Below are 13,099 nucleotides of genomic sequence, written 5' to 3' on the forward strand. Positions count from 1 at the left end.
GTTCCGATGTCGAAATGGCGGCGTGAGATTTTCCTCGTTTCGCAACTGCTTATGCAGCACCTAGCTCCTACCACTACTGGCTAGTGGCTTACGAGGTACCATCTCAGCTCAACATTTGTCGTGGGTTACCAAGTTGTTATGCGAAAATGAGCGAGGACTGGTCGATGCCAAAGATGGGCACCCAGCTACTACGTGCGTTTACTCGTCGTTGCGCCTCCTCAAACGCACTTTGTCAACACTGCCGGCCAAAGCGAGATTCATGCTGATGAGCGGACCATGAAAGCCGCGATGCGGTCAAAACTGCTCCGCCTGCTCGTGACCGTTTTTTCCACAAACATCTCAGCTCGGGTCGCGTTTCCGCGATGATTTAGCTATTGGAGTGAGGGGGAGGTGGAAGCATCTTGTCTCCCGACTGCTCCGCCCGCTCTTGTCCATTCTCTATCGAGGCTTCAGCTCGCATCACGATTTCAAGATGATTCAGCCGTTTCAGTCTCCTGCCCTAGCTATTAGTACGCCGGATACAGAAACAAGTATCCTTGGGCAGAGGAACAAGCGGCATGTGTCGCACAACGTTGCAGACAGGCATGACTAAATCTCCAAAAGAAATATCCCATGGCTTTGGAATCTTCAACTATCACATCACCATGCTGTGCGGCGAATTTTAAGGTTAAGGTTGGCGGTAGAATGACCAAGTTGTGCGTTGCTCGCCTCCGCCACCCATTGGGTGCCGTTGCTATTCTTGTAGCGTTTACTCAGCAGTGCCCAGGAAAAGCAGCGGCAGTAGAAGCCGTGTCCCTGCCTTTATCAGATCAACGTCAACGTAAGGTAAAGACCAAGCTTTGTTAACTGCTTGGATGTAACCCTGCCAGTTTACATTTACGGACTGATCGGCGGCTCAAAAGCAAGCCTTTGCCAACGCCTTTGTGACATTATCGAATCCCATAACTCTGGTTACCCTTACGCACTTTTCTGGCGCCATGGACTTCCCTTCCAACAACGTATCGCCACAATCTCTCTCGATAACAGGTGGACGACCGAAGCGAGCGGCAGTGAGCGAGGAACCAGGCAAGAAACCCAAGAAACCCAATAGCGAGATACGGAAGCAACAAAACAGGATAGCTTCACGCAACTATCGTATGTTAGTCTACTAGCCGTAACTGATGGCGGAGACAACTAACACGCATGGTGTAGGAGAGAAGCGCAAACGCAAGCTTCAATACCTCCAGCAGTTGGTCAACGATGATTCAGACAGCCACCAGGACCCAGAACCTTCGCCAAAACAACACGAGATATATCCGCGCTCCCTATCTGCAGACTACCAAGTCGCAGGCCCAAGTTCGTCACCCTATATAGTGCCGTCCGATCGTGCTCTACGTGCGAACAGCGCAGTTGTAACACAGGCCATACTGGCTGCTACTGTCGCGTCTTTCGACACGAACCATGTCCCAGCCGAGCAAGCATATCCTCCTTACCAACCTACCTGGAATGCGTCCGTTTACTCTCCACCTCCACCAGCGAACATACCTTGGAATATGCCGCCAGCGTGGATGCAGAGCCTCGCGTATCCTCCCCAACAAGCTACCATCACCCGACCACCCATGTACAGATACAACACTCATCCAGCACATTCGACATTCCAGCAAGCGCATACAACACCCGCGCCCTCACACTTCCCCCGCGAATCCCTCCCGAGCTCGGATCTGTATGGCTACAGCGGCGCGGACTACACATATCACAGCCAGACATCTAGCAATCTCAACGTGAGTCTGCCTACTACCTCGCATTCGCCTTATTATCAGGGGTATCATCATCATCCTGCTGCCCCGCATTGAGGTTCGAAATCCTCTCTTTCCCAAGCCTTCCTTATTCGGAAGATTCGGCTGTGAAACAGCGAAGGCGCATAAGCTGACATGAACCACAACTAGCATGACGTGTTTGGACACGATGCCTCGGTCTTAGAGCAGCCAGTTTTCATCTGAAAAACGTTCTTGTAAGGATGTTTTTCTTCGGTGCCGCAACTGCCCATCTAAACTACCTTTGTCAAGAAAGCAGTTGGCCAAGATAAGAGACAACACTCCTTCTGCGCCAGAGGCTTCTCCCCAAGGCCCAACGTACCCAACCCTTAGAGCCAATCCTTTTCCCGAAGTTACGGATCTATTTTGCCGACTTCCATTATCAACATTGTTCTATCAACTAGAGGCTGTTCACCTTGGAGACCTGCTGCGGTTATGAGTACGACCTGGCGTGAGCACAGTCAATTTGACTGTGTCTCAGCTGCGCAAAATCCTCTCCCCTAGAACCAAAAAAAGATTCAGCAATAAGGGAAGAGACAAACAGTTCGCAAGTTCGAACTAGCGGGCTGGCCGCAACTCCACCATCCTTCGAACGAGTATCTTACCCCATCAGGCATGTTTCTGCGTAGAAAGCTTACGCCAAGACTACTTGCGACGCTGGCAGTTTATGGCACCACATCATGATATCTGAGACCGTGGCCACGCGGTCTTTGGTCAACTTCGCGGCTATTCGGATTGGACTAAGTAGAAAGAGGGGTAATCTTGACTGCGGTAGTACACCCCGTATTCAACTTAGGAAGATCCAAGGTTGAAAAAAAAACATTGCCGTTGACGATGATGAACGTTTCTGCTGCTCTCGGGAGGTTATAGGGGATTATCGCTTTGGAAAAGAGATTGTTTCTAGGTGTTTGGAGTTGCGGCTGACGATTGACAAGCGGCTGGAGGCGGAAGGGGGGTTTTTCTTGGATCAGGGACTGACGTGATGTCAGCTGACCGTTTATCCTTCCTGCACGGGTGTTGCCAAACTCTACTGAGGAGGGCCAAGGTAGTGTATTGCGTTACCGTCGTTTGTCATTGTTGCGGCTATTCTAGTACGCGAGCACACGTATCCATGTTGAAACATGGTATGAGTATTGGACATTAAGCAGTAAGCAAAAAAACAGTTCTTCTTCGACAAGTCAGTCTACACATGATGTGTCCATGTGGAACAACAGCAACGGCGACTTTCGCCATGCTTGAAAAGTATCTCCATGTGTATATCCAGAAATGACAACCGCCCGTTACCATGGTATCTCAAACCCCCAAAAGCCGCAAAAACGCCAATCTCAAGATGCAAAACTACCAAACACCCCCCCAACCCCCCTTCTAGGTCCCGTCCCTAACCCATCACCCTTATCACATATCTAACCCAACCCAACCACTCGAGTCGTTTCAAACAAGCAGCCCTAATCCGGATTCATCTCCTACTTCTCCCTCAGCGCCCCTCTACTGCGACTCGGACTCAACAAGTTCGCCCTAGACGCCCCATTCGTAACTGGCCTATCTGAATCCGCCTCAGCAGCAGCAGTAGCAGTAACCGACCCAACACTCGAACCCCACGCACCCCCCTCCTCTCCCTCCTCCTCCCTCGCCCTACGCTGCCGCTCCAGCTGCTGCTGCTGCTGCTGAACTTTACTCAGCGTACTCTTCAACGCCTGATACAAGTGCTGATTATCGCTCGAATCCAAATCGACCCAAAAGGAATAAATAGGCAGACACTGATGATTCCTACTCTTGAAGCGCTTGAGAATGTATTGGCGCGCCGATAATTCCGGATCAGACTCGTTCCGGACGTAGTCAGGAAAGAGTTTCTCCAGGGGCGCATATGCCATTTTGCTGACGAAGCGTGAGAAGTTGTTGAGAATGAGGATGATGGAGGATTTTGCGAAGCCCGATTGGTTGACCCAGGTCTCAAAGGCTTCGAATTCGTGGACGAGGATGGATTGGTTGGGCAACTGGGGGCTGGGTTTGTTGTAGAGGGATACGTCGACGGTGTAGATGACGGCGGTGGCTTCGTCGAGTTGGTGGTACCAGCGCTCGCGGAAGTGCTGGGGCACGTAGCCGCGGATGTTGAAGAGGTGCACGTCTAGTTCGTCCCAGTTGAAGCGTGCTTCGTTTATGCCGCGCATGGACTGGTTGAGGCGGATGATGTCGGCTTCGCTGGGGACGTAGTCTGCGTCGGCGATGCGGGGTGCTTCTTGCGCAAAGTAAGGGGCGTATTGTGGGAAGTCGATTTCAAAGTTTCGGACGTAGAGTTTGGAGAATTCGGGGCAGGACCAGATTGTTGTGATGGCTTTGACTGCGTCGGGGGTTATGCCTTCTTTTGCTGTGTCTAGCTCGTGGAGTAGGATGGCGAAGTCGTGGTTTAGTTCTTTGGAGAGCGTGACGCCGGTGTCTTTGAGTAGGTTTGTGATTGATTGAATGAGTGAGTGTATGACTTGGTAGATTGCGGAGCGGTATTTCAACCGTTCTTCAGTCGAGTGATAGCCTTCGGTGAATAGCACTTTCAGCTGGTGCATGATGAGTTCCTTGCCGCTTTGTGTATTGCCTACGAGAACCAACTTGGTCTCATGGCGAAGGTTGGTAGCTTCTCTTTGCAAAGCGCGATCTATTGCCTCGGAACGAGTGGCTGCTGCCATTTCCTCATTCTCCTCATCTGTAGGCGAGACGGCCCCGTTGAACTCGTTTCGCGCGAGCTTCATGTGGAACAAGAGTCTCAGCCATTGAATAAATCGTGATAGTTGTGCAAGACCAGTAATACAAGCACCATTCAAGCCTGAGGATGAGGAAAGGGTCCTGAGGTTTGCCGCATCTTCCTTTCTGATCTGGCGGCTTTTGTGGAGTAGAATCTTCCGCTGTGCTTGCGCGGTGCTGAGAGGTATTAGAATCCTGGAACGGCACGTAAAAAGCAAATTAGTGGCTCACCAATGACATGCCGCAAGCAACAGGTTCACGGCATCGTTCTGTCTTCGCGCCACCTGTTGCAGTCGTTCCATCGATCTGATAGCGACGCGGTATTTTAACTTTGCGGCGAAATCGACGGGACCATGATCTCGGTAACCAAGACAAACATTCAAGGCATCTACATGGCGCACCAGGATCCCACAAGAATGCGTCAGTACGTCCAAATCCGATAGAAGTTGTGGATGCAGATCGTTGACAGCATAGTTGAGCCAGTCTTGTATATTGCCGAGACTAGACTTCAGCGCTGTTAGTTGCGCGATGAGGTTGATGGACGAGCCATTGCCATCTTTCCAACGGTTGTGGATCTGTCGCAAGCCATCAATGTCTTGTCGCAGCCGGTCCCGAATGGTGCCGATGGCGCTGATCAGCGCAAACACCCTTTTCTCATCGTCCGCCATCGCGCAGTAGCGTCGCGTCGCAAAATGATTATCGAAGATCGCTCGGGCAGCGTTGGATTGACAAAGTCAAGAAGTCGTCGAAATCAACGGCCAACGCGCGCGACACCCCGCGCATTTAGCCAGAAACGGCCAGGATTAAGGTTGGCACTTGCGGATGATTGTCACAGGTGGGAACGCGAGGATTATCAGCACCAGGTCCGCGGGTGTTGAGGGGTTATAGGGATGACCCGAAAGGACTACCGAGAAGATTCCGCGAGCTTGGGGCGCGATGGGGCGGTCTTGGTCGAGTTGCACCGCGATCAGCAAGGCGGGCTGATAGCGAGATGAACCCAAGAACAGCGGCTCAGCCTCATCGTGGAAACAGAAAAACAAGCTGTCGGTCACGGTGATCTCAACGGCGCGATAGCGCGTTTCGATGCAGGGGAACGACAGCGACCGAGTAGCGTGGCGGTTCCGCGTGGAAGAGGCCGGCTAATTGGGGGGCGCGTGAGCTGAGCGGCGCGGTTCGATATCAGGTACGACAACATTTCTCTCCTAGCTGCATGATAACTGTGAGTCGAGCTTACATTGTCTAGGCGTATACGAGGAAGAGTCACAGAGGGTGGCCTCGTCTTTGCTATGACGGATGACTCCCTCCAGTTGATGTGGCTAGTGCAAAAGCCCCAGGCCACCAAGCGAGAACTCTGTCGTCATCGTTTGGGACGTTCAGTTTTCCTCACCCGCAAACATGTGCCCTATAAACGCCACACAGTCACTTTGGGTTTCGAAATCTGTACAACAAACATTTCAAATATCTGAACCCTCTATGCCACTGTCATAGCCTAGGAAAGACGATCATAACAAAATGGCAGCCCTCGATACGCTGCCAAACGAGATACTCTCGCTGATAACCAGCCATCTTGAACGGCCACGAGACCTACTCTACCTATCTCTAGTAAGCCGCCGGTTGAGAGAATTTGCAAAGCTCGATGGATGGAAAGCTCTTCTCAAAGGCCGCTTCGGCGTTGGTGGATTGGATCCGGATGCCTACAACGCCGTCCACGGTCTAACAACACTATGCCGGAACTGGGATCGAAGAGGCCTAATCGCAAGATACCTGGAACCAACGGAGAAGACGATGAGCATGAATACTTGGCAAGCCGAAAGATGGAAGGGGCCGCAAGGTCAGACAATGGGGTATCAACCTAGCATCGACAGCTATGAAGAGATGTATGGATCGTGGGGAGAACGAAGAGAAGTACTGGCATGGTCTGCTGGTACGCAGGTTGTTTTACGGACTAAAGAAACGGGCGCGGATATTGAGAAGATAAGAAAACGCGAAGAGGGCCTTGATCCGACATCTGATCAGACGTGGGCGTACAACGCTTTTAAGCACTTAAATACGTGGTTCACGTATAAGATCCCGGACAGCTTTGAGGGTCGCGACGACATCACCAAGATGAAGTTGCTCCGACCGCATCAGAGAGATTTGGCGTTTGAGGAAATTGTTTTCGGAACCGCATCGGGCCAGCTTTCGTTGCTTAGTGTCAGCCCTGACCTTGCTGAAACCAAGGTGCAGCAATATGACACCAATCGGCGTGGCATCAATGATCTGTCAGTGTCATCTTCGAGCTCGCCCATGCTGGCCACCGCTCTTGCGGACTCCTCACTAGCGCTCTATCCCATCGACCGCGACAACTCTTCGGATGAAGCCATCAGGCCCTCTTCGGAAGTAAAAACAACATCCGATGGCGCATCGTTTGGTAGACTATGGTCATGTGAGTTCCTTTCTTCCGACACAGTCGCTGTAGGCTGGGGACCGCACACCGAGCCCATCGAAGTCTACAACATCGGTCCCGATGGCCTAAATCCCACACCCCTCCGTCGATTCGATGTCGCTCATGCACTCCATGCACATTCACGTCCGACTTCGATATACCCCATATTGCCAATGCCGAGTACAGCACAAGGCGCATCGGAAGCAGGCCACACTTTCCTCTCCGGCGGCTACGACGGCATCATTAGACTCCACGACATGCGTTCACCTCGCGGTTTCGAGCAGATCTTCTGGGACCCAACAAACGACTCGCCGATCTATTCCCTGGCTGCGCAGGGTCTAGAGCGTATTGTCGCAGGTGTAGCTCTCCACAGCATGATCAAAGTATTCGACGTGCGCTTCTCTGGATCTCATGCTTACCACAGCATGTCTATATCCAGAAACAAGCCCAGTCCGAAAGGAAAGACGACATCTTCGGATTCAGCGACCAATGTCATAGTCAATGAGACCAAGAAACATGTCCCTATAAAGAGCGGTGGTTGGAACCTTTACCTCAACCCCCGTACACCACCTCCACGTACTGCATACCGGCAAGATTACTCGCGCGTGCGAGAAGATTCCCCCGTGTACAGTCTCTCTATCCCGTCATCTACATCGCAGAATCTATACGCTGGTCTCGAAGGCGCGGTTGAGTCTCTTACGTTCCACGGCATCGCGGATGTGCACCCAGATCCTATGATGTCGCACTCCCTCATCCAACGCCACAACAAGACTGCGGTTGATGTCCGCGCATCTTACAACCCAGATGGCGGCGCGTTGAATCTGGGCATGTATGAACAAGGTACTGAAGAGGGGATCGGCATGCAGCTGTTGGTGCAAGACGGTGTTACGGATAGCGCGGTGCGGGAGGAACGTCGTGATGCGGCGAAGGCTAAAGGGTTGGATGAGCGCTGGATTGATCTCAGGGACGAGGGGGAGAGATGGGCTAGAGGTGAGGTTGTACCAAGAAGGGAGGCGCCGCGTGGACCGAGGACGGGTGGTGGTCGTGGGCGTGGAAGAGGAGGCAGGGGGAGAGGAGCAGGAAGAGGGGTTTAGGATGAGATTTGAATGATGTTACTACTGACTACCTAGACTAGATTAATCGTTCTTGCTACCGCTGTCTTCTTGAACCAAGACTTTTTCAAGTTCAGAACAACTCCAATCCTGACGTACTTTCCCACCTCTGTCTTACTGGGCTGCACTAAAAGAGCGTCGACTTGATCCGTGTTCATTATAGGATTATGGTACTCATACAACCCAAAACACATGACAGATTCCCACCCTATGGTGTTTTCCAGCTCTTCTATCATCTTATCCCTTGGCAAAGACTTCTTATGCCGATCAAACTCAAATTGAAGGCCAAAGTCGAAATATACACACGGGTCGTAAAAGCCAACGACAGGCGTCCTGAACAATGTAATCATATCGTATCTGGATACTGACCATCCGCTGAGACAGATGGTTGCATCGCGAACTTGACCGTAAGGATTGGATGTAGCTAGCTCGATGTTGAAGCTTTCCAAAGCACAGAAAGATCGAGCTGTATGGTAGTACGCATATCGAACAGGACTTATCGCGTGTGAGCTCCAGGAGAATGTGGGACCCAGAATGTTGATATCCTTCGGGTCTTCCCAACGTCTCGTCAGATCATCTTTCGGGTAGATAAACCATCCAAGTTGAATCGCGATATCTTTCTCCCAAAGGCCTGCAATGTATTTTCCAGGGTCCAGATGTTGCACGCATGCTGCTATACCTGAAAGCGCGGGAAGGGAATCTTTCCCATACGTGAGCTTCATCCGGCTGTATCGGTCCACGATCCTCGCCCAGTTTATTGTAAGTTCTCGTTCTTCCATACTCTTAGCAGCTTGCATTCTTGCAAAGTTGCTGTATCCTCCGTACTCTGGGGATCCTCCGTGCTGTGAGAATTCGTCTCCGTCTTCATTGCTAGCAGCGCCACACTCGCATTCTCTTCTAGCCTGGCACTCAAATAGGATCTCATCCGGCAGAAAGTGGATGATTCGACGGGCTAGAAACCTTTCTTGCATACACCAGCCCCGTCCGTGCAATATATAATCGGTCCTCGGCTTCATACGGTGACAGAGGTGGCTTTCGATTCGTCTTGCATATACTTTTTGAGATCTCTGGCCGTGTTGCGCGTATCGAATAAGAAGGGGCTTCTGTCTTTTGTGTAAAAAGCCATTTTCACAGTCTTCGGTGGCTGTCGCTGACAAGACGACATACGCACTTGCGTATATACCGGCCATAAGAGATGCCTCGTTTGCCCAGTCTTCTTTGTCGTCTTGAATGATGCAGACACGATCAATCCAGATGTATTCCAGACCCAGTCTCCTAGTGATGTGAATAGCATCCTGGAGAGTCTTTGGGAAGTCTGACGTGTTCAGCTCTTGGTAACGTTTGGTAACATTATCTTTCGTCGTTCCGGACTGCTTGCCCAGTCCCCAACGGTAAGAGAGTGCGGTGAATACCACCGGATGTTTCGGAGAGTATAGTCGAGCACCGTCATCTTCGTAACGTCCCAGCTTTATCAGGCGCGTGGGATTTGAATTGCGTTTTGGTGAAGCATGCTGATGGAACGTACAGCAGTCACTGATCCATTTCTTCATGACACTCATCGAGGCTTCCGACTCGGCAAATTCATGAACGTCTTCTGCATATCGGAAAGGCGTCTGAGGCATACACGATTCTGTTGCCAGAATTAGACACTTTTCTATACCAAGGTGCAAGACAAACCTTTGCAGTACAACTGAACATGATTCGATTCACAGTCCGACTTTGGAAAACAGATCTGGAGATTGTTCGAAGACCCGCGAGCATGAAGCTCAATGGCATCGCAACCATTGGCGAAGTGTTGCTGACATTTGCGTAGGATACCGCATAAGTCACAATCTTTGCTCAAAGATGTAACGGAAAACCAGCGCACGGAGTTATCAAAGGATCGTCGGAGATAACATGCCTCACAACTGATTTTGGCCAAACCATACTCGGTATCAGACTTCGAAGCGAGTATTTCCGCCTGTTCAGCGATTTTGTCCTCGCTAGATCTTGGATAATGTCTCTTAGCAACGGATCTGCACAAAATTAGCGCGGCTGGCTACAGGGTCCATGTCGCTTTACAACAACTCTGAGGGACTTCGTGAAGATGTTGTCGTATAAGTTTCATCATTAGATGGCCCTGCATTACATCTCTCGTAAGAAGATGTCGCCGCGTCCATATGATCATTGCCGTTAGACATCGCCGTATCGACTTTTTCTTTTCCAGGCGACAATGAACTGGAAGTATTCGATATATGCGGATGCCACCCTTCCAAGTCACATGGCCCTTTGAAGGAGTTTGGCCGTAGTAGAGTGTACTGTTCGTCGTCTTGCAAAGTGGGTAGGTAGGAAAAGCTGAACAAGTTCAGCTGACGAGGCTGGCTGCAAACCCCGCAATGTGGCGCAGTACAACCTATGTAGGCAACTACCCAGGCACATATACTTAAACTAAATGTTATCTCAGCTACCTCAGCCTGGCTGACAGCATCTTCTGATCTTCATTCTCTTGCTCTATCAAGTATCCGTTTACCCTGCACAAACGGTACTCCAGGACGGACGTTGTTTGCTCAATAATTCCAGAAGAACTCGAAAAACATAACGAGAATATTAAGTGAAGCTACAGACCTTCCATTCGACAAATCCCACTCTCTGCTGTCATCTCGGCATCCTCTACGGTGTTTCCACCGGGTAATGGCTTCACAGTATGACAGTTTGTCAGAGTGGCAGTATTTCACCGCTTTCCATACAACTCACAAAGCTGTATGTAAAGATTGCCCTCAGCGGCCATATATCTTTTTGAGCGTCCCCTATATTCCTGGTAACCGTGTAGTTGTCCGTAGAGCCGTATTCACTACGATATCGCACGATCAGGGATGGGCTACTTTCCGCCCTGAGTTGAACGGTACATACAAAGATACGTGGACCTACTTCGAAGTGCGGGTTGTCGTCAGCACAGGTCGAGATCGGATTCCACGCGAGGTCACGACTCAAAATGTAAGGGCGTCTTCTGAGCCCAAGAAACATGTCGTCTGCTGGGATTTTCGCGATGACAAGTATTGGCTACTCAGCGAAGAACACAAAGAAGCCCCTGCCTCTCATTCCGGGATCACTCCTTCGAAGTGGTTGGCTGCACTCCAGGCTGGTGACATTATTCAGACCGTGCCCAGAGCTGAGTTTCTAGCTTGGGTCAACAACATAGTTGAAGCTCGCATTGAAATCTGGATCGAGCTATTCCCAGAGAGATCACATTCAGGAGCTGTACATGCAACGAACACCTGCGAAGCATGCAGGCCACTGCAGATTGCGTCAAAGGAAATCCGTTTGGTCAACATCGAGCCAAGTAACAATCACTCCGGCTTAGATGAAGAGGAGCCGCCGCATTTGACATTGAAATATACCAATCTGGGGGGCCCAAATCATGACCAGTATGAGACGCTCTCATACTGCTGGGGAGACCGTCTGAGTACAAGTTCTATCTTTTTAAGGAGCTCTGAAGAGTCTCCTCCAAGAGAAGTTCAAATTGGCACGGACTTACGAAATGCACTAAAACGTTTGAGACAACCTGATCAGACTCGCACATTTTGAATAGACTTACTGTGTATCAACCAACTCGACCCAGAAGAAAGGAGACACCAAGTTGCGCTTATGGGTGAGATATACGCTTCTGCGAAATCGTTATCGGTCTGGCTGGGTGAACTAGAGGACGACCACTTTCATACGCAAAGCGATTTGGCTGTTTGGCAGACCATTGCTACAACATCCGAAAAGAATCCGGCTGAATCGCATGGTAATGCCGGTCTCTGGCACGATCGAGTCTTTCTTCGGCCCTGGTTCAAGCGTGTCTGGGTAGTCCAAGAGGTGTGGAATACGTTATCATCTCGTTTGAATCAGGATAACGACAAGTATGGCCCTATATCCGTTCTTTGCGGTCACTTAAAGCTGCCATGGTGGTTGGTTGTTCAGGCCGACATCTGCCTGTTTCATAACTTCCCGTCACGAAGGAATTGGTCGATGCCAGTGTTATGGACAGAGCTTTTAAATGTTACCAGAGACAGGCATACTCCACACCACGTTGCAGCTGGACCCCGTCTGGACATACTTTCGATTGTGATAAAAGGCTTAGACATGAAGGCAACAGATCCGCGAGATCGCATATTTGCGCTGTTGATTTTCGGTCGGGAGACATATCGCATTGCAGAACTGGATGAACTATTGAGGCCTGATTACGCAAAGACCGTTGAGCAAGTTTATACCAATTTCACCATATGGTGGATCAAACAGAATCACTCTTTGAGGATCCTTTCAGCGGTTCATACATTGCGTCATCGAACCTAGATGGACCTTTCTGATGTCGCCTCGCACGATACGCACTCAAATAGCTGGCTTGGTACTCCGCGTCGGCCGTCATGAACTCTATGGACTGATGGAAATAGCCGTTGGGAGCGCGGAACACTTGCATTAGGTGAAACAGCTGATTACAGCGCATGTGGCAATCATCAAGTCGACATGACTATTGAGAATCGAGACGACATCGAATGGTCTATTCCTGCATTCAAAGGGATTCAGATCAGCTCAATCGCCTTATTTGCGCCGGTCTTGTTATCAGACTCGGTCTTAGCTCGATCACGCGATATGCTCAAGGCTTACTTACGAGTATTCGATCCCACAGGTCATCAATTGACGTGGAATAACTCTACAGGGGCTCCCAAAGAAGCACTTGATATCTCCTGGGCTGAGTTGCTTGATGAGTACTTACGTCCACATGTAAGAATACATTTGGACAAGGACCTGCAAGATCCAGTCATGCTACCATGCATCCAGGAATGCGTATTCGAAACAGAAAGCGGAGGGAAAGGGCTATGCCCTGCGCCGGCACGCAGAGGTGATCTAGTAGTGATATTGTATGGAGGAGCAGTGCCATTTTTACTTAGACCGACAGATTCCCCAAGTTTCTACACGTTTGTAGGAGAATGTTACCTTGAAGGTTTCATGAAAGGCGAGGCGTTTGCTTCGGAAGGCCACGCCTTCGAAGAGAATATTTTCAGACTAGTCTAAGG

At 50.4% G+C, this 13,099-nt stretch overlaps 6 protein-coding genes across 6 annotated transcripts; 4 read left to right on the forward strand and 2 right to left on the reverse strand.

Moving 5' to 3' along the window:
* Positions 1 to 977: 977 nt before the first annotated feature.
* On the forward strand, positions 978 to 1,832 carry CC77DRAFT_1061118 (hypothetical protein; the record flags this gene model as incomplete). Its single annotated transcript, XM_018528391.1, has 2 exons — positions 978 to 1,134; positions 1,192 to 1,832. 2 exons carry the CDS (start codon positions 978 to 980, stop codon positions 1,830 to 1,832), a joined length of 798 nt encoding a protein of 265 aa, XP_018385950.1.
* A 1,424-nt stretch (positions 1,833 to 3,256) lies between these two features.
* Positions 3,257 to 5,194, reverse strand: CC77DRAFT_935147 (hypothetical protein; the record flags this gene model as incomplete). Its single annotated transcript, XM_018534423.1, has 2 exons — positions 3,257 to 4,703; positions 4,758 to 5,194. The coding sequence occupies 2 exons, from the start codon at positions 5,192 to 5,194 to the stop codon at positions 3,257 to 3,259; spliced, it is 1,884 nt and encodes a 627-aa protein (XP_018385951.1).
* A 422-nt stretch (positions 5,195 to 5,616) lies between these two features.
* On the forward strand, positions 5,617 to 8,061 carry CC77DRAFT_64664 (hypothetical protein). The gene has a single exon (XM_018532611.1). The coding sequence runs from the start codon at positions 6,039 to 6,041 to the stop codon at positions 8,043 to 8,045; it is 2,007 nt and encodes a 668-aa protein (XP_018385952.1). The 5' UTR covers positions 5,617 to 6,038; the 3' UTR covers positions 8,046 to 8,061.
* Positions 8,062 to 8,077: 16 nt separating this feature from the next.
* On the reverse strand, positions 8,078 to 9,685 carry CC77DRAFT_1061121 (HET-domain-containing protein; the record flags this gene model as incomplete). The annotated part of the gene is made up of 1 exon (XM_018528392.1): positions 8,078 to 9,685. One exon carries the CDS (start codon positions 9,683 to 9,685, stop codon positions 8,078 to 8,080), a length of 1,608 nt encoding a protein of 535 aa, XP_018385953.1.
* An 819-nt stretch (positions 9,686 to 10,504) lies between these two features.
* CC77DRAFT_67351 (hypothetical protein) lies at positions 10,505 to 11,824 on the forward strand. The gene has a single exon (XM_018532706.1). It carries the CDS (start codon positions 10,734 to 10,736, stop codon positions 11,625 to 11,627), a length of 894 nt encoding a protein of 297 aa, XP_018385954.1. The 5' UTR covers positions 10,505 to 10,733; the 3' UTR covers positions 11,628 to 11,824.
* Positions 11,825 to 12,548: 724 nt separating this feature from the next.
* On the forward strand, positions 12,549 to 13,097 carry CC77DRAFT_1008594 (hypothetical protein; the record flags this gene model as incomplete). The annotated part of the gene is made up of 2 exons (XM_018523542.1): positions 12,549 to 12,806; positions 12,864 to 13,097. The coding sequence occupies 2 exons, from the start codon at positions 12,549 to 12,551 to the stop codon at positions 13,095 to 13,097; spliced, it is 492 nt and encodes a 163-aa protein (XP_018385955.1).
* Positions 13,098 to 13,099: the final 2 nt, after the last annotated feature.

Source organism: Alternaria alternata, assembly GCF_001642055.1.
Source record: "Alternaria alternata strain SRC1lrK2f unplaced genomic scaffold CC77scaffold_10, whole genome shotgun sequence".
NCBI classification, from domain to species: Eukaryota; Fungi; Ascomycota; class Dothideomycetes; order Pleosporales; family Pleosporaceae; genus Alternaria; species Alternaria alternata.

What these genes read in the sequence shown, in the direction of transcription:
- CC77DRAFT_64664 (XM_018532611.1), top strand. Translation starts at nt 6,039, where the DNA reads ATGGCAGCCCTCGATACGCTGCCAAACGAGATACTCTCGCTGATAACC.
- CC77DRAFT_67351 (XM_018532706.1), top strand. Translation starts at nt 10,734, where the DNA reads ATGGCTTCACAGTATGACAGTTTGTCAGAGTGGCAGTATTTCACCGCT.